Source organism: Nicotiana tomentosiformis, chromosome 5, assembly GCF_000390325.3.
Source record: "Nicotiana tomentosiformis chromosome 5, ASM39032v3, whole genome shotgun sequence".
NCBI classification, from domain to species: domain Eukaryota; kingdom Viridiplantae; phylum Streptophyta; class Magnoliopsida; order Solanales; family Solanaceae; genus Nicotiana; species Nicotiana tomentosiformis.
In genome coordinates, this window is record NC_090816.1 from 120,996,528 (window position 1) to 121,022,111 (window position 25,584).

The 25,584-nt window shown below is 40.1% G+C and overlaps 1 protein-coding gene across 1 annotated transcript in view; it reads left to right on the forward strand.

Annotated features, from left to right (window-relative positions):
- LOC117277006 (uncharacterized) overlaps positions 1-18,542 on the forward strand; it is a 33,779-nt gene extending 15,237 nt beyond the window's left edge. The window contains exons 2-4 of the mRNA XM_070176848.1: positions 16,962-17,275; positions 17,704-17,895; positions 18,111-18,542. Coding sequence (XP_070032949.1) covers positions 16,962-17,275; positions 17,704-17,895; positions 18,111-18,542 — 938 coding nt within the window. The remainder of the gene's footprint in view (positions 1-16,961; positions 17,276-17,703; positions 17,896-18,110) is intronic.
- Positions 18,543-25,584: the final 7,042 nt, after the last annotated feature.

Sequence of the window (25,584 nt, forward strand, 5' to 3'; positions counted from 1 at the left end):
TAAGTTTTTATAAAAATGAGTTTTAACCATGAAAATGGTTATGGAATGGGATGAATGTTGCATATTTGAGTTCTTGAGGTTATGGGTGACGATTTCCGCCGAATATTTCTGGAATCTGGGCACGTGGGCTCGAGGTGAATTTTAGGAATTTTACAAAATTGGGTTGGGCAATTACTCTAATAGATAAATTATGAAATATTGAGTATGTATTGATTAAATTATATAACATTTGACTAGTTTCAGATTATTCGGCATCAAATTGAGGCTTTAACATGAAATCGTGATCAAGAAGTTAGCTTTAAGATGAGGTAAGTCTCTTGTCTAACCTTGAGGGAATTTTCCCCATAGGTGATTTAAATAAATATTTGTTTCTAATTTAGGGGGGGCAACGTACGTACGAGGTGACGAGAGTCCTTGCGTAGCTACTATTATGCTATTGTCTGGGTAGTTTAAGGACCCAATTCATGAATTATTTGAAAATTTTGCATCATACTTGTTAATTTAAAAATGCCTAAATTATATTAGTATTTGTTGGAGAAATTGTGGAAGATCGTTAATGAACTTTGTATTATTTTTGTAGAAAACCTCAGTAATATTTAAGTGAAATGCTTATAAAGTATCCTTCTTTTCTTGTGGAGCGGGCCGAACGCCTCGGCAGTAGATAGATGCATCTATGGATCGTGCCGCACGTCCCTCGACAGTGTACACATTATTCTGGATCGGTCCGTATGAACTCGGCATAAATCGTGCTTAATAATAACAAATTTCACGGTGTCTTGACATTATCGTTGCAGCTTGTGAAGATAAATGACTTATTGGAAATTATTAAATTGTGAAAGAATTATTTATTCCTGCTTGTTAAGGAAATTTATTATTATTCCCATAAACCGTGTTTATTTAAATATTCCTATCTTAATATTATGGACCCATAGTAAGTGTAGAAGTCGGCTTCCCGTCACTACTTCTTCGAGATTAGAATTGATACTTACTCGGTACACGAGATTTACGTACTCATCCTGCACTTTTGTGTAGGATCTGAGACAGGTGCATCAGGCGGTTCTACCAGCATCATCCCAGATATCCCGAGGCTTAGTGGAGGGAGTCCATCAACTTGCTGCTCTGGAGTACGGGCGGTAGGAGTCTGAACTCCTTCCTCACTTTGTGAAATATTGGGTGAATCGGAGATCAATCTAGGGCTGCTTATCGGGCGGATTGGGCGGTTATATACTCTTAACGGTTTGGCTTATCGGTTATCGGTTTTTAAATGTAGTAATCCGCTAGCCATCCGATAAGATATCGGGCGGATTGGTATCGGTTTAGCTCTTATCGGGCGGTTATCGGGCGGTTTATCGGATTGTTTGTTGACCGCTATGACTCAAAATAAAATTCCTAAGAAGAGAGCTAAATAGAAGAAATAGAAAGAGAGCTAAATAGAAGAAATAAAGAGATGTGTATTCCAATGTATTTCCCAGTAGAATCATCTCTGGGAATGAGCCTATTAACAACTTATAACTATCATAAGAAATAGAAGAGAACACTCTGTATAATACATGATAATCAAAATTATCTAATAGTAACTAAATGGAATAGTAAATTATAACTAAATGTCTAATAGTAAATTAGTAATAGAGAATAGAGATAGAATACTGGAAGTGGAAGAATGGTTTTTGATTATTTAATATATATATATATATATGGATAAAAATAATTATTATATATATATATATATATATATATATATATATATATATATATATATATATATATATATATATATATTCTTAACGGGTTAACGGATTATCCGTTAAGAAAATTGAATAATCCACCCCCAAACCGATAAGCCGTTAATAAAAAAATTCAATCCGTTCCCCGTCCGTTAAACCGTTAAACCGATACCAATAAGCCATTAAGCTTCGGTTTCGGTTCGGTTTTCGGTTTCGGTTCGGTTTTGAACACCCCTAGATCAATCCCGCCTTAGTCAATGTACCAAACATGTTTAGGAACTGTGCTAAAGTCTCCTGAAGTCCAGGGGTAAGACCAGGTGTCTCTGGTGCCTGTCCCCCAACTGGAGCAACTGGTGGCTCCTCAACTGCCCCTTTAACCGATGTTCTAGCTGTGACACATGTCCTTCCTCGGCCTCTACCTAGGCCCCGACCTCTTGCGGCCCTAGGAGTTTACGCGGGTGTCTGCTCAGCTGATCCAGTAGCATGTGTCCTCACCATATGTGAGAGAATATAGATACAAATGCTCAAATTCCAAATTCAATAAATTTTGCACGACGGGAATAAAAGAAGTTGAAATTTCCTAACAGTTCTGTAGCCTCTCGAAGTTAAGTACAGACGTCTTTGTACCGATACGCAAGACCCTAGTAGACTCATTCGTGACTCGTAGAACCTATTAACCTAGATCTCTGATACCAACTTGTCACGACCCAAAATCCCACCTCAAGTGTCATGATGGCACTTAGTCTTTAAGACTAGGTAAGCCGATTATAATTTCATTTCAAGACACCCGCAACGTAAATAATTATTACAACCTCCCAGGACTGGTAATACTGAGTCAGAACACTAACAGAATACATATAATGATCTCAAGGAACAAATATATAATACTGTTTGAATAACAGTTGACAATACAATAAAATAGAAAGACTGCAAGGGACTGCGGCGACCAAGCAGCTCTACCTTGAATCCTTGCGATCAACACACTAACATTTCCCGAGTCCGATATTTCCAATACTTGGCTCTGCACAAAAATGTGCAAAAGTGTAGTATGAGTGCACTACAGTCGGTACCCAGTAAGTTTGAAGTCTAACCTCGGTGGAGTAGTGACGAGGTACAGTCAATACACTCACTAGTCTAATAACCCGTGCAATGTAGTATACAAAAATGATGGAAAATAAATGGAAGTGATAGAAACAACAATCAACTAGTGATGTAAATAGCAAGGCAGCAAGAACATCATAATTATTACTCAAACGAATAAGAAACACAAGTACAACCAATTAAACAAGTCCTTCAAATATAAATCTTTCACATATAATTCTTTCGAATAAATACCTTCCAAATATATTTCTTTCGAATAAATATCCTTTGAATATAAAACTCTTTCAAATAAAAATACTGCAAATATACTCCTTTCAAATAAATATCTTTTGAATATAAAACTCTTTCAAATAAATATCGTTCGAATATACTTCTTTCAAATAAATATCTTTTGAATATAATTCCTTCGAATAAAATTCACTCTGTTACACCTCGTTTCATAATCATAACATACGAGTCTCAACCCACATTCATATTTTCACTGGACCTCATGCCCATATTTCTGTCAACTCCGAACGGACAACTCACGTGCCAATAATAAAAATTATTAGATTTCCCCGACACCTCATGCCCACATTTCATATCACATCTGCACGGACAGTTCACGTGCCAATAACATAATCATTATATTTCCCTGGCACCTCATGCCCACATTTCATATTACATCTGCATGGACGGTTCACGTGCCAATAACATAATCCGCTAGGCAATAGCCACAGGCTCATAATTGCAACATGAATCAGACTATTATCAAGTTACCAACAACAAGACAAGTTGCACAAGAGATAAAAATAAACACCAGAAAAAATCACAACATCATATAAAAATCACCAACAAAATAATCCCACATCATCATGTATCATCCTTGACAATAGCCACCCGTATCACTCCATAATAATAGCCACCCTTATCCCTCCGCCCTAACAATATCAATACTCATTCTTACCGCTCTTATTAATAGCCACCCTTACAACTCTGCCCAGACAATATCCCAACACACATAACCACAGTGAAATGCCACCTTTATACCCACATAATGTCCACAGTGGAATGTCACCCTTATGTCCTCATAATAATAACTCAAATCACACAACACTTTACATGGAATATTATCACGATAAGATAATACAACACTTCATATCACAATTTTCCCATAGGCCACAACCAATTCTAAAGACACAACAAATTTGCTTAAATTTACAGCAAGTAACCCAAGGCTCCGCACAATGTACACAGAACCTCAAAAACAACAACAACAGAGATGGAAAAATAATACAGTATAGGGCAACACCTTCATTAATTCAAATTCTTGATAATTATATTAACGCCTGAATTTAAACTTATTTAGTTTATTATTTGCAGATGGAAAATCCATAAAATAATTATTTTCAGGAAATATCAAATCAACAAACTCACGGAATTCACATAATAATTCAAGTGACAATCATACCAAATTATCATATAAAAACAAATTCGACAACAAGGATTGAGACATGGCAAATAGAGGATTTAATAAATGCCAACAATTATCCAATTTACTACACACAATTGCCTTAGACTTTAACCGAATAAATTTTGCACATATAAGACCGAGTATGTACTCATCACCTTGCGTATACGACTTTTCACATTTCACAAATGGCACATAAGACTCAATACCTAAGGGGTAATTCCCCACTCAAGGTTAGGCAAGATACTTACCTTTTTGAAGTTAGGCCGATATTCCAAAAATCGCTTTCTTGCTTGAATTGTCCTCCGGATAGCTCGAATCTATCCAAATTAATTGTATAACATTATTAAAATTCATCGGAAATAATTCTGTGTAATAAAACGTCGACTTAAAACTTCACATTAAAAAGTCAACCAAAGTCAACGCATGGCTCGCATCTCGGAACCCGACAAAATTTTTACGAAATCTGAACACCCATTCTGATACGAATTCAACCATATCAATTTAATCAAATTCCGATAATGAATCGACCTCCAAATCTTAAATTTTCCGTTTTAAAAAGTTTTAAATAAATCCCAATTTCCTCCAATAAAACTCGAATTAAACGATAAATATAACCATGGATGTATGAAATATAATTACTTTTGTATATAGAACACTTACCCCAGACACCTACGTGAAAATTTCACCAAGAATCTCCTCCCACCGAGCTCCCAAATCAATTTTTGTGTTATGAACTCAAACTCTCGTTTTTGGAACTTTTAATTCTGCCCAGGTATTTTTCTTCTTTGCAAACGTGAGGCTCCTCTCACGAACGCGGTGGTTATCTAACCTAAGCTTCGTGAATGCGGGACTCCCTTCGCGAACGTGAAGACCAAATGTGTGAGACTCCTCTTTGCGAACGCGAGCTCACCTATGCTAACGCGATGCACGGTGAACCCAGGCCTTCGCGAACGCGACCCCTCACACGCGAACGCGATGAACAACTTCCTACACCTTCGCAAATGCGTGGAAATTTTTGCGAACACGAAGAACAAACTCACCTATCTCCCAGTTACCCCTCGCAAACGCGAGACCTCTCTCGCGAACGCGAAGGGGGAAACCAGAGCTAGACACCAGAAATTCTTCAGCAATCTTCCAAGCCCAAAATTGATCAGTTAACGATCTGAAATCCACCCGAGGCCCTCGGGACCTTAACCAATTATACCAACACATCCCAAAATACAATATGAAATTAGTCGAGGCTTCAAACCACGTCAAACAACGCCAAAATTATGAATTGCCCATCGAATCGAATTATGAGTTTTCAAATCTTCGAACTTCTATATTTTGCGCCAAAACGTGCCAAATCAATCCGAAATGACTTTAAATTTCCCACACGAGTCATAAATGACATAATGGAGTGGTTCCAATTTCCGGAATTGAAATTCGACAACGTTCTAAAAATTCAACCTTCGGTCGAACACTCCAAAAATCTTCTATTTTCTAACTTTCACCTGACCAATATGAACCTACTGCTCTGGAGTACGGGAAGTAGGAGTCTGAACTCCTCCCCCACTCTGTGAAATATTTGTTGAAACGAAGATCAATCCCGCCTGAGTCAATGTACCAAACATGTTTAGGAATTGTGCTAAAGTCTCCTGAAGTCCGTGGGTAACAACAGGTGTCTCTGGTGCCTGTCCCCCAACTGGAGCAACTGGCGGTTCCTCAACTACCCCTCGAACCGATGTTCTAGCTGTGACACGTGCCCTTCTTCGGCCTCTACCTCGGCCCCGGCCTCTTGCGTCCTTAGCAATATGCGTGGATGCCTACTCAACTGATCCGGTAGCACGTGTACTCACAATCAGTGGGAGAATAGAGATACAAAGGCTCAAGTTCCAAATTCAACAAATTTCGCACGACGGGAATGAAAGAAGTGGAAATTTCCTAACAGTTCTGTAGCCTCTCCAAGATAAATACACAGGTTTTCGTACCGATCCACAAGACTCTACTAGACTCGTTTGTGAGTCTTAAAACCTATGAACCTAGAGCTCTAATACCAACTTGTCACGACCCAAAATCCCACCTCAGGTGTCGTGATGGCACTTAGTCTCTAAGACTAGGTAAGCCGATTTCAATTTCATTTCAAGCCATTTTAAAAAAAAATAGATAATCGAAACCCACAACGGAAATAATTATACCAACCTCCCAAGAGTTGTAATACCGAGCCATGAGCTCTAACTGAATACCTGTAATGATCTCAAGGATATAATATACAATACTGTTCGAATGAGAGTTGACTGTACAATAAAATAGAAAGACTACAAGGGACTGCGACGACCAAGTAGGTCTACCTTGAATCCTTGCGATCAACACACTAACTCTACCCAGTCCGATATCTTCAATACCTGGCTCTGCACAAAAATGTGCAGAAGTGTAGTATGAGTACACCACAGTCGGTACCCAGTAAGTATCAAGACTAACCTCGGTGGAGTATTGACGAGGTATAGTCAAGACACTCACTAGTCTAATAACCTGTGCAATATAGTATACAAAAATAATGGAAAATAAATGGCAGTAATAGCAACAATAATCAACTAGTGATGTAAACAGCAAGGCAGCAAGAACATCATAATTATTACTCAAACGAATAAGAAACACAAGTGCAACCAATTAAACTAGTCCTTCAAATATAAATCTTTCACATATAATTCTTTCGAATAAATACCTTCCGAATATATTTCTTTCGAATAAATATCTTTTGTATATAAAACCGTTTCAAATAAAAATATTGCAAATATACTCCTTTAAAATAAATATCTTTTGATATAAAACTCTGTCAAATAAATATCTTTCGAATATACGTCTTTTAAATAAATATCTTTTGAATATAATTCCTTCGAATAAAATTCACTTTGTGACACCTCGTTTCATGCAGCTGGGGCACGAGTACCACTATAAGTGCCAGACTCTCGGGACATCTTGGCCTCCCTCTCCTCTCTATCCCGAGCGAGCATGCCCTCCAATCTCCTAGCAATACTTACAACCTGTTGGTAAGAAATATCCATCTCTAACTCCCGGGACATACTAATCTTGATACTGGGGTGCAGTCCCTCAATAAACCGACGAACCCTCTCTCGAAATGTGGCTACCAAGGCCGGTGCATGTCGGGTTAAATCACTGAAACGAACTGCATACTCTGACACAGTCATAGCACCATGGCATAGCTGCTCAAACTCCGCGCGTCATGCATCCCTGGGGCTCTGAGGGACATACTCTCTCAAAATCATGTCCGAGAACTGAGTCCATGTAAGTGAATCTGCCTCAGTCGGACTATACAACTCATAAGCACGCCAACACTGATAGGCAACTCTCTAAGCTGGAATGCAGTAAAGGAAACTCCACTCAACTCTGCTACACCCATAGTACGGAGAATACGGTGAAACTCCTCCAGAAAACCCTGGGCATCCTCTGACGCCAATCCACTGAAGGTAGGAGGGTGGTACTTTTTGTACCTCTCAAGTCTGAGCTGCTCCACCGAAGAAACTGCTACCCTTGGGTTGAACTAGAGCTACCGGCTGCACTGGTATGATCTCTGGATCTTGGTCTACCTGAACTCGCTGCTCTGGGGTGCCGACGACGGGAGTCTGTGCTCCTCCCCCAGCCTGAGATGTGGCAGGAGCAAGTGGAATCAATCCATCCTGAGCTAAGGTGTTGAACATGCTCAGAAACTGGGCTAGAGTCTTCTAGAGGGCTAGTGTAACAACAGGTATCTCAGGTGTTTGCCCTCCGACTGGAGCTACAGGGGGCTCTTCTGTGGCAGCGCGTGCAGGTGCTCTGGCTACACCACGTGGACGTCCTCGGCCTCTACCCCGGCCTCTCGCGGCTCTAGAAGGGGGCGGGTGCCTGCTCATCAGATTCGCCGGTATGTATCCTCACCATCTGTGAGAGAATAGAATACAGAAGTTTAGAATTTCGAAGTCAACAATTTCACACGACAAGGAATCAAAGAAGTGAATTTTTTCCTAAAAGTTCCATAGCCTCCTATAGATAAGTACAGATGACTCCGTACCTATGAACCTAGAGCTCTGATACCAACTTGTTACGATGTAAACCCCCTCCGTATAACATCGTGATGACACCTAGTCTCTACGACTAGGTAAGCCTAACAAATTGTGGAAAATAACAAAACAAAAGTAAAACATGGCAACTAACAACACTGGATAATTGAATAACCAGTAACAATGCCGCTTGGCATGTACAATAACCAATACTCAATAAATACACAGTCTTCCCAAAACCCGAAACATCGTAAGTCACAAGCTACAAAAGGAAAATAGCATCTCTATACACCAGAGTCTAACAAAAAGAATACATGAAGTGTTTGACATAGGGGAGAATAGAGGGGGACTCCTAGGTCTGCGGACGCGGCAGATGTACCTTAAAGTCTTCGTACACCAGCAAGCACTCTCAGCTAATAGCGGGGCTGATAAGAAGTACCTGGATCTGCACACAAAATATATGTGTAGAAGAGTAGCATGAGTACACCACAACGGTACCCAGTAAGTGCCAAGCCTAACCTCGGTCGAGTAGTGACGAGGTCAGGTCAGACCCACTGGTATATAATAAATAAAGCAGGGGAATATAACAGTATATTAAGAGACTGGAGTTTAGCAAAAGGAAACACAACAAAAATAGCAGTACAACACATGGGTAAACTACAGGGGATCTCCCGAGATACCGTCTCGTAGTCCCGAAGTAAAGAAGCAAAGAGATATCTCGAGGTACCGCCTCATAGTCTCAAAAGTAAATGTGTAGGGAGAACTCCCAAGGTACCGCCACGTAGTCTTAAAAGTAAATATACAGTGAGAACTCCCGGGGTACCACCTCGTAGTCTCAAAAGTAAATGTGCAGGGAGAACTCATGAGGAACCGCCTCGTAGTCTCAAAAGTAAATATGTAGGGAGAACTCCCGAGGTACCGCCTCATAGTTTCAAAAGTAAATGTGCAGGAGAACTCCCTAGGTACCGCCTCGTAGTCTCAAAAGTAAATGTGTAGGGAGAACTCTCGAGGAACCGCCTCATAGTCTCAAAAGTAAATACACAGCTCAAACCAATAAATACGACAGTTAACAACAAGATTTCTACAAGTATACTGATAAAGAACAAGGAAAAGCAGGAAATCAACTAGGCATGCTTCATAGAGTTCAAATAAGCAGTTAAAGCATGTAGACATGCGATATTAGACTAAACGGGATAATTACACATATTGGAATAACTCAATTAAAAATGAAAACAGACTAATACCCATTTAAACGGTATAACTCAAATTAAAGGAAAAATAGGTTACTACTCAGTAAAATAAATTGGGTTTTACAACAAATATCCCGTATACGTACTCGTCACCACATGTACACGACGCTCACATATAACAATAGTTCCAAATCCCAAGGGAATTTCCTCTACACAAGGTTAGGCAAGCCACTTATCTTGAACCAAGCTCAATCAATTGGTAACAATGCCTTTTCCATGAATATCCGACTCCGAATGGCCCGATTCTAGCCAAAATCAATTACATACAATAAATACAACTATAAGAAACTAATCTAATTAATGAAATCAAAGCTAAAGCAAGAAATTAGAAAATTGCCCCAGAAAGCCTCCCCGGGCCCACGTCTCGAAAGGTAAAAGTCACCAAATATGAACACCCATTCACTCACGAGCTCACTCGTACCAAAATTATCCAAATCCGATATCAAAAGACGAATCAAGACTCAAAAGACCCAAATGTCTTAACCAAATTCCTTAATTAGATGATGAAAGCAACTATAGATTAGTGGAATATAATCATAAACGAATTAAGAATCATTACCCCAAAGTTCTATCTTAAATATCCTTGAATTATCGCCTCTATCCCAGCTCTCAAAGACCCAAAAATGAAATTGGGATAAAACCCTCGAACTTGGCCCTTTTCTGCCCAGCGATTTCGCATATGTGGGTCTATAATCACACCTGCGTTGTCGCACCTGTGGAAATTCCATCGTAGGTGCGGAATTAACTTATGTTCTCTGGGTCCACATCTGCGAGAGAAGTACCGCACCTGCGGATGCACTCCTGCGACCCTCACCGCTCCTGCGCACCATCCCACAGCAGAAGCGAGGCCGCTTCTGCACAAATATATTCGCACCTGTGAACCCAGTCTAGGCTGCCCAAATCCACATCTGCGCTCCTCCTTCCACACGTGCGAGTCCGCACCTGCGGTCTCCCCATTGCAGGTGCGAAAACACCAGAAACCAAAAAACTTCAGCAATTTACAGAAGCCCAATTTCAATCCGTTAAGCATACGAAATACACCCGAGGCCCCCGGGACCTCAACCAAACATACCAATAAGTCCTAAAACACCATACGAACTTAGTCGAGTTCTCAATCACATCAAACAACGCTAAAAACATGAATCACCCTCCAATTAAAACTTAATGAACATTGAAACTTCAAACTTCTACAACTGATGCCAAAACCTTTCAAATTTCGTCCGATTGACATCAAATTTTTCACACAAGTCATATTCGACATTACGAACCTACTCCAACTTCCGGAATAGGAATATGATCCCGATATCAAAAAGTTCACTTCCGGTCAAGATCTCCAAAAATTTAAGTTTTGCCGATTCAAACCTAAATCAACTACGGACCTCCAATTCACAGTTCGAACACGATCCTAAGTCGTGAATAACATAAAGGAGCTAACGGAACTGACGAAAGTCTATTCCTTAGTCGTCTTGACATAGTTCTAACTACAGTCAAAATCTTAAGACTTAAACTTCCGTTTAGGGACTAAGTATCCCAATTCACTCTAAAATCACAACAACAACGTCTCGGCAAGTCACATAAGCAGAAAAAGATACGGGGAAAGCAGTAAATAGGGGATCGAGTCTATAACTTTCAAAACGACCAGCCGGGTCGTTACATGTAGCTAAGGAAATCCTTGTTGTAGTAAAGTGTATTATAAAATTCCAAACTGATTTATATAATCAAAAGTTTTTAATAAAACTGATTACCAAGCAGCAAAATTTATATTTAATAAGAATTTTAAACATGATGTGTCAAAATAAATGTTTGCGCGATGGCAGGCATTATTGGCTCCCATCTACTTTGAAATAATTTATAAAAATGGATAAGATAATAATCTTCCTGATTTTCTCACTAGAGAATATTTGAATTAATAAATTCTTTATCTATCACAAGATATGAGGCCCGAGTACATACCTCTTCGAGGTAGAGGAATGGGAAGAACACCTTCCTATGGCATAGGGAATATCCTCGCCCAAATTGGAAATAAATAATTGGTAGCTGCTAATATAGCGGGTACTTCAGGTGTCAATACAAAACACCCAATGTATAAAGAATTCTTGGATTTCATAAAATCCAAACAGGAAAAAGGTAACACACCAACATACTCTTCAGTTATAACAGAAGAAAGTGATGAGAATTTAGAGGTCTATAACCGAAAGGAGAAAAAAGAATTAATAACTCTTCTAGAACAATCAGATCTTAAATGGAAAGACAATCTATGGCAGTTAATGACAAGGTATTTTGCTACAGTGTCATACGCAACTCCTGCTTTTAAATACAGGATGCACTACGAGATAATACTCTCATCTACAGAATTAGCTGAAATTCCGCATTTCTATCCTGCTAATACTAAGAGAATTTATAATTTCTCTAAGATAATTATTAAGAGGGTATTAGCCTCAGACAAATGGGGACTTAGTACCCTAAAGAAAAGGGAATATACCCATCCTGAACAAAAAGTCGGAGTAAAATTTAATTACTGGGATTATGTATTATGTTGAAAGTTTTAATAAAATTTTCTTATATGAAAATCCTAAATGGAAGCATTCATGGTTCATTAAATTATGTTCTAATATGTTCGGGCAACAAATTCTAAATTAATTATGTAAATGGTGGAAATTATATGGTCCATCACTAGAAATACTTCCTTCGCTGTTTAAGTGTTTATATACTCAATAGGTAGATATATCTCCCAAAATTATTTCGTTACAAAAAGATAATATCTTTTATGATGGTATAGCAGCCATGTATTTTTTCATAAAATTTTCAATCCATTGAATAATAAAATGGGATGTAGAGATTAGTTATACCACAAAAGGATTCCCCAGCCTAAACAGAATTTTTAATATAAAATTATGGAGTAAATTACTTCTAACAGATAAAGAAGGAAAAATTTATGGCTAAGAGTTAATATATGAAATTAAAACCAAAATTGATGATTATGTCAATTAAGAGGAAACAAACATGATTTTGGAGGAATAGAGTCCATTCCAAAAGGTTACTAGAAAACTTCAAATGAAGAAAGGAGCTCTCTCCAAGAAAGAAATCCTAGCTTCCTATTTCGAAGAAATAAAAAAAGGTTTAACAAAGAACTTCGAGATCGAAGTAAGTAATGATACATCAATGATCTCTTTGGACATATAAGAATTTTTGAATAAAATAATGGAAGGAGTACAAGAATCTTCAACAACCAAAAAAGACAACGAAAAAGGCAAAGCAAAATCATAATCTGGGCCGCATACCCTTTAATAATGTGGATGGACCCATGACTTTAATAATATAGCAGGCCCATGTTCAATATTGAGGGAACTGCTTTTTATAAAAAGTTTTGTCCGTTTTACTTTTAACTTTTAGCCTTTTTTGACTTTTAGATAATGGCTTTTTTTCTGTCGGTCACGAGTGTAATTATTATGTTGGCCATTACTATTTAGAGTTTGTTTTATTTTAAGCATATCCATTATATAAGATCCCTTCAGTCTAGAAGAAGGCAGGCAGCCAACGCTCTTCCTTCTCTCTAACATATTTTAACGGTAATTTGTGGTTATTTAAGTTTTGAGTAATCGAGCTTTACTCTAAAGTTGGTTTTAGGTAGTATTTATCTCACCTTCCTTCTTGCCCCTCTGTATTAGTAGTAGGCTAGTTACTTTCTTCCAGATTTTTCTAGATAAAGATCTAATGGAGTTGTGCATTCTTAAACGAGAAAAAACTAATTTAAGGGTAATTATGTTAGGCTTCTTTTGAGTAATCGAACTAAATGATAATGTTATTTTTAGTTAATATACAATCATATCAGAGAAAGGAATTCGTGGAAGGTACAGGCCAATTCTACCTAATTTATTTCAGTGTTTGGTTTCAGTATTAAGTGGAGGAGATCGAAAGACGAATGGAATTGCTAATCAGTTTGTCCACTCATGCTCAATGGGGACATTAAGTTGGCAGAAACATAAAGAGGGCAATATGTGACATCCATGCAAATCTCACATGACAAAACACGATTGAGATTCTCGATATATAAGTAAAACAAACATTAGGTCCTAGTAACGTATTTTAAAAGGGAATCCAACAGAAATGTTCCAAATAAGTCCTAATTTACCAACCTCTAGTCTTTAATCATAAACTTACCAAAACTAGCCTAATATATATAAAAATTAAAAACCCAAATAAATAAGGTTCTTTCTCTTCAAGAATCACACACAAAGATCTCTTTCCATATTTTTAAGCGTGATCAACAATATTAGATAAAAGACGGAAAGAAAATTTTATGGATGAGATAACAAACAAAGTGATGAAATATAAATAAATAAAATAAATAAATAAATTTTATATATATATATATATATATATATATATATATATAAAGGACTGTTTTCAATGTGTATGGTTGAAATTCATTGAAAACATATATATGAGCCAATATACAAAATTTGAGGAAGATTGTAGGTGATTTGGACTAAATTGGTATCAAAATTTATAGTTAAAATCGAGTTCAAAAAATACTTCTGCGACACATGTATCTCACACACATGTATACATAGATACACATTTGATACAAATATGACACATATGTGATACACAAATGATACACAGTGTGATACACATTATTATTTTTTCATGTTCATCTTCTAATTTGAATTTTTAAATTAAACCACCTCAAAACTCCACCAAATACCCCAAAACTAAGATTCAAGCTCCTTAAGATTTACCCAATCTATTCTAATAACACCCACTCAAAAGAAAGCAAACATTTGACCTTTTTTGGCTACAAATAGCTATTGGCTAATATTGGTAATATTTGGCTATTATTAATAATATTTTATGAATTGACCATTTTTTGTAATAAACTACTTATAAATGGATATAATTGGTAGTTTTCCATTTTAAAATCGTGAGTGCTTAGGCCCAAAGCAGACAGTGTAACTAGTGGACTGGGTTGTAATATATGCTATCAGATCCATTTCGCGTGCAACTTGATAAGGCGAAACTCAACGGTCAATTGAGTATATATATAATATTCATGTATAATATATGGTTAGCCGTATATAATCAAAATATAATTTATGTATATCAGCTACATAAACAAACTAATCCAACCCGAAACAATTAGGCAAGGGGACCTGTCAAATGACATTTCCTATTTCACAACTTCTACATATACTTAATGCCTTAATGGATAAAAATGGAATAACTAAAAGATAACCTGTTTAAGGCTAAACAATTAGGTGACTGCTATCTGATTGTCTCCAATTGCCGTTTCTCTTAAAAATGACACTCCTATTAGTCTGATATGCCATTTTCGTTACACCTTAAAACAATTCGAAGTATTTTAATTTAACTTGTTTATCCGAAAAATCAGATAGAGTTTAATTTGTACGTAGTTCTAAGAGTATGTGGTATAACTTGACACAAATCATAAGAATGAATAGAAATATCGAGTGTTGGCTGTAGAGAATGAAAAATAAGTAGAGTTGGGAAGAAGATGATTTATAGATTAAGCAAGATGAATCAATTTATGAAGCTAAAAAAGGGTAACTCTTCAATATAGGAGTGTATGATATCTCAGTATGCAAAACTTGATCCTTCATAAATAATAATCATCCCCCTTTATAGTAGAGGGATCCTACTTTAGATATAATTAAAAATACATGGTGGGAGACTCATGATAAATCAGCTTTTCCATAATTCCTGCAAGGATTCTCTCCTCTAGTGGGATTTCAACGGCTCTTGTCTATGAGCTCGATATTGACTCGAGCTTGGTATCGACTCGAGCTCTCAATCTTGATTCGAGCTCGATTCTTACTCAGATCCTTGTATTGATTCGGGGTCAGTGTTGGCCGGTCTCTGCCTCATAAGCTCGATAACTTCACTTTGCATCATAGTTCAATTTGGATCCATAGGGCTCGAAGCTTGGTCACATGACTTCGGACCTCAACCTGATTATGAAGATGATTCTTCGATCCAATGCATTACTATTTCGACCAGTTCGTACGAAGGACTAACCGATTTTTACCGTATACAGATAGTCCCCTCATTTCTCGGGAAGGATATAGCGAGCAACGACATGATTTCTCAACGGCTCGATCAGATATAAGTTGACGTTTACATTAGGATCGATCATGACGCACGTGATAGTTGTCCCGTCGTTTAGTTTTTCAAGGCACTTAATGCGTGTCAGAAGGTGGTCGACCATTATCGAAATTGAACCACCATTGCTATACCTATAAATAACCCACTTTTTCAATTTTAATCACTTTTACATCTTCAAACTCTAAATTTTCTTACTTCTTTCTCACACTTTTTGAATTCACTCGCAAATCTGTGATTCTTCTCTGCAAAATATTTCTTCATAAACACCACATCTCTATTACCTCTTTCTATTTTCGATCTTTAAATCCAAAAATGTCGAAAACATCAAAAACCATTCCTCAGAAAGAAAAAGCTTCTTTTTCACAGCCTGCCGCCGACAAAACACCGATGGAGCCACGGCCTGAGGAGTGCGTTCTAGGAGCGTGCATTCTGACCTCCGATTTTTAGGTCGATAAAGTCTTGTCGGTTCCCAGACGATGTGAGCCAATATCGAGGTATATGTGTTCGATAACTGAGTGGCACCTCGAACAGCTAAAGAAAGATTGCTATTGGGAGAACAAAGAAATAGTAATCCCGTCTTCTGAAGAAGATATCACCACTTATGTGAAAGGGTTTTTTAGTGTGTATACTTACCCTTTCACGTTAGGTCCCCTCGATCCTGTTATTATTGATTTCTTTCATCAATACCAAATAACCCTAGGCCAAATCCATCCTTCTTTTTGGCAGATCATTATTTTGATCTGTTACTTCGTGAAGAAAATTGAGGGCATGCCTTTCACCCTCAATCATCTCATCTGATTGTACTGCCCTCGCCTCTTTCGAGGTGACTAATAAAAATTCATTGTTGGGCTACCAAGGTTCTTTTCTCGAGTATAGATTAGGACAAGGATCGAGGCTGGATGGGCAGGTTCATTCGAGTAAAGACGTCGGACCTAATTTCGACTGAAAAGATGCCTTTTCTCGAGGAGTGGAACATGAAGCATAAGTGTAATTCTACTGTTATCTTCTCCTATTTTTCCCCTCCATTGCTTTTCTCACTGATGTCCCTTTTTTTGTGATGCAGCAGTTCCTTGGATGCCTGGTGCAGTCCCCAATCTCAAGAACTAGACATGGGATCTAGCTTCGACCTCCACCTACGCCGAGCGCTTGTGGCGTGATTTGTCAAAGGACCGATGGGTGGACAAAAATGATGATGAGCCTCTCTCTCTCTCGTATATTTGGTAGTTCGAACAAGATGCTTTCCATATATTTAAATCAATTTTCTTGTATGTAGGTGTGGACAAAGATGCAATTTTGAGGTCCTCATCCATTGAGGAAGATGCTTCGGCCTCTAATCCACAGGATAATAAGAGAAAAAGGGCCTCCGCCTCCGAAGATCCAAAATCGAAGATGAGGATCGCTCAAAAGCCAAGGACTAATACCATTCCTTTGACCGTGGAATCCGTTCTGCGTCTAAGGGATGAAGACGAGGAAGAAGAAGAAGAAAACGACAGGTCCGTGCTGGTGGCCCGAATGAAGAAAACCATCGACGCTTCAAAGGCAGTTGAATCGATGGTGATTTATAAAGCAAAGCCTCAGACTGAGGAGGTATCGGAGGAAGGTTCGGGCAGAGTCCCCGAACCGTTAGAGATCAAGGATGCTTCCTACCAAAGTTGACAATCCGTGGGTATATCAGAAGAGACCGATCCTGAAGCTCTCCAAACTAACGAGAATGCCCCAAGAGAGTCGCTTGGGGCAGTAGTAATTGGGGACTCGCCCAATATCCCTACCTTTTCTAAAGGGGTGATTCGGGATGCCCAAGCATTGGGGGCCCTAGAGATAAACCGATCACACGAAAGGGAGGACCCTTCCATAATTTGTTTACTGCTGTCGAGGATGTTGCTGGACCAAGTGATGTGTCAGGCCTTTTCTGTGAAGTGAAACAAGCTCTAAATTAGGTAATCTCTAACTCCCTTCGTTGATACCACTTGCATGTTTGTTATTATATTCTAACTTCTTTTCTTCTTTATGCGTAGGCCACAATAGTTCATCGAGAAGCATGTTCTCGGTATCGAGCCGAGCTGTGTCGATACGAGGCCGACCTTCAACGGGTCATGGAGGAGAGTAACGCCCTTAAACTCCTCTTAGGGCAAAGGGGAGAGGAAATCAAAGACCTCCGAGCTAAGTTGGCCAAGGCTCACCAGGATCAGACCGATCTATCCGAGCAGGTAATGATACTATTAAAAGGCTATGGGCTCGATATCGGAACGATGGCTAAATTTTTGGTCTCACGGCTACAACAAAAACTTGTGATGATGGGGAAACTTCGTGATGAGGTCGATGTGATAAAGGTGGAGTCCTTGAAATGGACTGAATTGCTACAGAGAAAGAGGCTGCTCGAGCCCAATTATCATCAGCCAAAAACCAACTTCATATCATGAAGGGGAAAAGCTCGGTTCAAGCAAGAAGAATAGAGGAGCTCGAGGCTCGGTTGGCCTCCAGACTTGCCAAGGCCAAATCTGATACTGAAAGGGCAAAGGCCGATGCGGATGCATTTGTGGCCGTCTATCAAGTGGATGCTGAAGCTACTCAGGTACAAGCAAGAGAAGCAGCCGATATAGCCAACACTCAAGCACATTGGGTTGCTGAACTTGCTAATTCCCTATCTCGGAGGGAGACCCTCGAAGAGATCCATGCTCGAGGTTTCGATCTCGCCGAAGAGATAAAAAAGGCTAAAGAGCTTGAATTCGATGCTGAAGCCTTAGCTTACGATGATGCCGATGGTGATGCTGATGATTGGAGCAAAAGTGGGTCCGAGAGCGGGAAGGAGCCCGATGGAGAAGAGATTTCCCCCGTAGATAACCAAGTAACTTAGCCCTTAGTTTTCCTTTTGGTTTTCTGTGTAGGGTCATGTTATGACATTGTAAACATTCTTGTATATATGTATAAAGATCATTTCTTTTCCCGACTTTCCTCCTTTTTATTCTCTGCCTCATGAACATTTTGTTTAATTCATGCCTTATGAAGATTTTCATAAGGTTTTAGGCAATTCGATCGTATTTGGACATTGTAGCCTTTATAACTGAGTGGGTGCTTGCTCGAACTCGAAATAAGGTAGCCCGTTGGCTTAGTAGTCGAGTGAATAATTGCTCGAAATCTCATTTTTACCCTCCTCGGTTTGTGTGTGCAGTCCGAGCAGGTTTCCGGAAAGCTTTATGTTAAAAACTAATGAAAATAAGATTTTTTGCCTTAAAAGTTGATTTTAATTGACTTCGGTCTACATTTTTGGTAACCGGGCTCGAATCCATGCTTTAAGGGTCCCGGTAGGTCCGTATCGAATTATGGGACCTGTGTGTATGCCCGAAATCGTATTCGAAGGTCCTTAGCTTGAGTTATGAATTTTTGATGAAAATTAATAGTTTGGAAATTATTTGTTTTTAAGAATTGATTGATGTTTGACATTGTTAGTATCGGGTCTGTATTTTGGTTCCGGAGCCCGGTACAGGTTCATTATGATATTTAAGACATGTATGTGAAATTTGGTGAGAAACGGAGTTGATTTGACGTGATTCGGACGTCCAGTTGAGGAAATTGAAATTTTTAAAGTTTTCTTGTGACTTTCATTTGATCGCGCAAGCAGGTCCATATAATGTTTTTAGACTTGCATGCATGTTTGTGATAGATCCCCGAGGGCTCGAGTGCCATTCAGGCGATGCGCGAGTTGAGTTCAAACCTCAACAAGGTTGCCGGTGCACCAAATCTGGTGTGCCTGCACCTGTGAGCCTTTGGTCGCAGGTGCGAGCGAAAGCCCCGCAGATGCGAACCAGGCCTGGATTTTATTTTTCTGCAGATGCGACCTAGGCCTGGACTTCGTTTTTCTGCAGATGATGACTTTTCTCCGCAAGAGCGGGACCGCAGAAGTGGAACCATATCCGCAGAAACGTATATCCCGTCCGCACATGCGGATGCGCAAGTGCGACAAAAGCACCGAAGGTGCGAAAGTCACTAGGCAGTGAGCATTTAATTCGGACTCCAGCTATTTTTCTTCTTGTTTTCAAAAGGATAGGAGGCCTAGGGCGATTTTTCAAAGACATTTGCTTCCCCAAATCATAGGTAAGTGTTCCTTAACTCGTTTCTTTCAATCTTTTACTTCATTTTACTAGAATTAAACCTAAAAATATAGAGCTTCATGGTAGAATTAGGGGTTAGGGTAGAAACTAGGGATTTCGGGAATTTGGGGATTTAGACCTCAATTTGAGGTCGGATTCCAAAACTAATTACATATTCGGGCTCGGGGGTGAATGGGTAAAAGGATTTTGGTCCGAACCTCGGGTTTTGATCAAGCTGGCCCAGGGTCGATTTTTTGACTTTTTGGAGGAAAATTTGGAAAATTTAGTTTATGCAATATAATTGATTCCTTTAGCAATATTTGATATTATTGGGTCCTTTTTGAATAGATACGAGTGGGTTGGAGGTGAATTCCAAAGAAAAAGCTGTGATTGAGAATTAAGTGGCCTTCAGAGCACGGTAAGTGTTGTGTCTAACCCTGACTTGAGGGAATTAGGAACCTTAGATTTCTTGCTAAGTGAAATCCATGTGAGCGGCGCATATGTGAGGTGACGAGTACTTATGCGCCGCCAAATTTACCTATTTTTCCATGTTTCTCTATTTTTCTTATATTGTCATTTCCCATGTGAAATTGATACGTGTCATGCTAGTATTGTTCAGTTTATCGTTCTTATCATGTTTACGGATTTTTTAGTGATAATTGAGTTCTTATTTCAAGTTGATATTGATATTATGGAACCAGGTATTGAAGTAAGGTGTGTACTTGTTATTCGGTCTCCATGTTGTTATCTATGCATTACATTATGGTAAGGGAGAGTGTTAATGCAAGAAGGGTGATGGCGTGCCATATTTTGAGTAATAATGCACGAAGGGTGATGCTGTGCCATATTGCGAGTGTTAATGCACGAAGGGTGATGCCGTGCCACATTGTGAGTGTTAATGCACGAAGGGTGATGCCGTGCCATATTGTGAGTGTTAATGCACGAAGGGTGATGCCGTGCCGTTTCTATTAATTTTATGGTGAGATTGAGAGTAAAAGCACGAAGGGTGATGCCGTGCATTTTTCCTTACCGTATTCACTATTTTTGTTGATTCATGGTATATTGACTGCTCCGGTGATCATTCTGTTGTAGTTCATTATCTTGTATTCCCCTTAGTATGTTCCCCTCCCGACATTTCCTATTTAGTTATTCATTTCTGTTATTCGTATATACACTGTTGAATTGTACAAGTTGATTTGTAGGTGCCTTGCCTTAGACTCGTCACTACTTCGTCGAGGTTAGGCTCGACACTTATCAGTACATGGGGTCAGTTGTACTGATACTGCACTCCGCACTTTCTGTGCAGATTTTGATACCGGCTCTGGTTGATCGATATTTTTCTATTAGTCCGCTGTCCGGAGACTCAGGGTAGATCTGTCTACGTGCATAGACCTTGAAGTCCCCATCTATCACTTATGTTCTAGTGTTTCTTTTATTCAGAGACTTGTATTTCTTTTAGCCTATTACTTGTAGTAAATTCTAGAATGCTCGTGAATTGTGGCTCAAGATCTGGATGGTAGTAATTAATACAGTTTTATGATATTTCACACTTATTATATTTCATTTGAGTTAATTATTGATATTTACTGAATCAAAATAAGGAAATGGTTTAACGATTCTCTAACGTTGGCTTGCCTGACAAGTAAAATGTTAGGCGCCATCACGGTCTCGTAGGTGGGAAAGTTTGGGTCGTAACAGTTGGTATCAAAGCACTAGGTTGCTTAGGTCTCACAATTCACGACCAAGCTTAGTAGAGTCTGGAGGATCGGTATGGAGACGTCTGTGCTTATGTTCTAGAGGTTATGAAGTTTAGGAACAAGTTTCATTTCTATTCTTCCTTGTCGTGCGATTTTGCTTTCTCAATACTCATTGAACTGTTTTACTCTTATTCTCTCGCAGATGGAGAGAACACGTACCGCTTCCTCAGCTGAGTAGCAGCCAGAGACTCCAGTGACAGCTCCTACGCGGGGTAGAGGTCGAGGCTAAGGCCATGCTAGAGGCCGAGGTAGGGGCAGGGCTCAGCCTAGGGCCCGAGCAGCAGCCCCAGCTTTGGAGCCTCAGATAGAGATTGACGAGGAGGTTCCAGCCCAGACTGTTCTTGTCGGATTAGCTTAGGTTCAGGAGGGGTTCATTACTACCCCAGTAATTCAGGAAGCTTTGGACCGTTTGGTGGGCCTTATGGAGAGTGTGGCCCATACTGGCGCATTTACCATGGCACCAGTAGTTTCCCAGGCTGGAGGAGGAGCTTAGACTCCTACCACTCCCCATCCAGAGCAGACGGCTCCCTAGTATCAGGCTCTAACAGCTCAGCTAGTCGGATTAGTTCAGCCAGTAATTGTGGCACATGTCAGAGATGGGCCAGCTATGTCTTCTGAGGCTTTATGGAGATTGGACAGGTTTACCAAGATCTTTCCTGTTCACTTCAGTGGTGCTCCTTCAGAGGATCCCCAGGAGTATCTTGATAGCTGTCACGAGGTTCTACAGAAGATGGGTAGAATAGAGACCAATGGGGTCAATTTTGCTGCATTTCATATGACTGGTTCCGCCAAGAAATGGAGGAGAGATTTCTTGTTGACCAGACCAAGTGGGTCGCCTGCTCTTACTTGGGATCGGTTCTCTCAGCTCTTCATAGAGAAGTTTCTGCCTATCAGATTGAGAGAGGAGCATCGCCGTCAGTTTGTGCGTCTCCAGCAGGGCGATATGACTATTACTCAGTATGAGACTCGTTTTGTGGATTTGGCCCGTCATGCCATTCTTCTGCTTCCCATCAAGAGAGAGAGGGTGAGGAGGTTTATTGATGGACTTACTCAGCCTATCAGATTGTAGACGGCTAAGGAGACTGGGAGTGAGATTTCTTTTAGGCAGCTGCTAATGTTGCCAGACGAGTCGAGATGGTTCTTACTCAGGGAGGTCAGGGGTCTGACAAGAGACCTCGTCATTCTGGTGAGTTCAGCGGTGCCTAATCTAGAGGCAAGAGTATTTTTGGTAGAGGCCATCTTCTCAGGCCATTTCATTAGGCGCTCCAGGCATCCCATGGTGCCTTAGGTGGTCGTGGCCCTCAGATGGATTATTCGGACCTGCTAGCCTACAGTGCACCACCAGCTCCTATTAGTGCACCTCCACTCCAGAGTTATCAGGGTGGTTATTCAGATCGACAGGGTCAGTTTCAAGGTCAGCAGTCATAGCAGCTGAGGTTATGTTATACTTGTGGTGATCCGAGGCACATTGCTAGATTTTTCCCTCGGGAAAAGGGTAGCTCACAGCATCAGAGTTCTCGTGCCATGGTTCCGGCACCAGTTGCTGCACCACCTGCTCAGCTAGTCAGAGGAAGGGGTCAGGAAACCAGAGGTAGAGCCGAGATAGTTAGAAGTGGAGACTAGCCAGCTAGAGGCCATCCCAGGGATGTAGTTCAGGGTGGTGGGGCCTAGCCCCGGTGTTATGCTTTTCCAGCCATGCTTGAGGCTGAGTCATCTGACGCTGTTATCACATGTACTATTTTAGTTTGCAGTAGAGATGCTTCACTTCTATTTAATCTGGGATCTACTTACTCCTATATGTCTTCCTATTGTGCTTCCTATTTGGTTGTGCTGTGTGATTCTTTGAGTGTTCCTGTGTATGTGTCCAAACCAGTGGGAGGTGCTATTATTGTAGATCATGTTTATCTTTCGTGTGTGGTCACCATTGGGAGTCTTGAGATTCGTGTAGATCTTCTACTTCTCGACATGATTGATTTTGATGTCATACTAGGTATGGATTGACTGTCACCTTATCATGCTATATTAGATTGTTCCGCCTTAAATATGGTTACCTTAGACTTGCAAGGGTTGCCCCGATTAGAGTGGAGAGGGAATCTTGGCCATTCTACAAGCAGGGTTATTTCTTATGTGAAGGCTCGACATATGGTCGAAAAGGGGTGTCTAGCATATTTCGCTTATGTACGCGATTCTAGTGCGGAGGTTCCTTCCATAGATTCGATGGCAGTTGTTCGTGATTTTCCAGAGGTGTTTCCTGCAGACCTTCTAGGGATTCCACTCGACATGGATATTGATTTATGCATTGATTTGGCTCCGGGCACTCAGCCTATTTCCATTTTGCCATAACGCATGGCCCCGCCAGAGTTGAAAGAATTGAAGGAGCAGTTGTAAGATCTGCTGGATAAGGGATTTATTAGACCTAGTGTCTCGCCCTAGGGTGCACATGTGTTGTTTTTGAAGACTAAATATGGATCGATGAGGATGTGTATAGATTATCGGCAGTTGAACAAAGTCACCATCAAGAACAAATATCCATTACCGAGGATTGATGATTTATTTGATCCGCTTCAGGGTACCAAGGTATTTCCATAGATTGATTTGAGATCTGGCTACCATCAGTTTAGGATTAGGGCATCTGATGTTCCTAAGACAGATTTTCGGACTTGGTATGGGCATTATGAGTTTCTAGTGATGTCATTTGGGCTGATAAATGCCCCAGCAATATTTATGGATTTGATGAACCGGGTGTTCAAACCCTATTTGGATTCCTTTGTGGTTGTGTTTATTGATGATATCTTGATCTACTTCCATAGTCGAGAGGAGCATGAGCAGCACTTTCAGATCGTTCTTCAGACTCCGAAAGACAGCCAGTTATATGCTAAGTTCTCAAAATGTGAGTTTTGGTTGAGTTTAGTTGCTTTCTTGGGTCACGTTGTATCAGTAGAGGGTATTCGGGTGGATCCTAAGAAGATTGAGGCAGTCCAAGACTGGCTTAGACCCACATCAGCTACAGAGAGCTGTAGTTTCCTGGGTTTGGCGGGCTATTACCGTCAATTTATGGAGGGGTTTTCATCCATAGCAGCCCCGTTGACCATATTGACCCATAAGGATGCCCCGTCCAGGTGGTCAGATGAGGGTGAAGCGAGCTTTCAGAAGCTCAAGACAGCTTTGACGACGACATCGGTATTGGTGTTACCCATAGCTTTAGGATCTGATATAGTATATTGTGATGCATCTCGTATTGGTCTGGGTGCGATATTTATGCAGGGTGGAAAGGTTATTGAATATGCTTCACGGTAGCTGAAGGTTCACGAGAAGATTTACCTTGTTAATGATCTAGAGTTGGCAGCCATTGTTCACGCACTGAATATTTGGAGGCACTAACTTTACGGTGTGCCATGTGAGGTATTCAGTGATCATCGGAGTTTGCAGTATGTGTTCAAGCAGAAGGAACTCAATTTGAGGTAGAGGAGGTGGCTGGAGCTATTGAAAGACTATGATATCACCATATTGTATCATCCCGGGAAGGCCAATATGGTAGCCGATGCTTTGAGTAGAAAGTCAGTCAGTATGGGTAGCCTTGCATATATTCCAGTTGATGAGAGACCACTTGCATTGGATGTTCAGGCCTTGGCCAACCAGTTCGTGAGGTTAGATGTTTTTGAGCCCAGCCATGTTCTAGCTTGTACAGTTGCTCGGTCTTCTTTATTTGAGCGCATCAGAGATCGACAGGATGACAATCCTCATTTACTTGTCCTTAGATACACAGTATGGCACGGTGGTGCCAAGCAGGTTACTGATGGAGATGAAGGAGTTTTGAAGATGGAGGGTCGTATTTGTGTGCCTAATGTGGATGGTCTTCGTGAGTTTATCCTTGAGGAGTCCCACAGTTCCCGGTATTCTATTCATCTGGGCGCCACCAAGATGTTTCAGGATTTGAGGTAGCATTATTGGTGGAGGCGAATGAAGAAGGACATATTTGCCTATGTAGCTCGGTGCCTAAATTGCCAGCAGGAAAAGTTTGAGCATCAGAGACCCGGTGGTTTACTTAAAA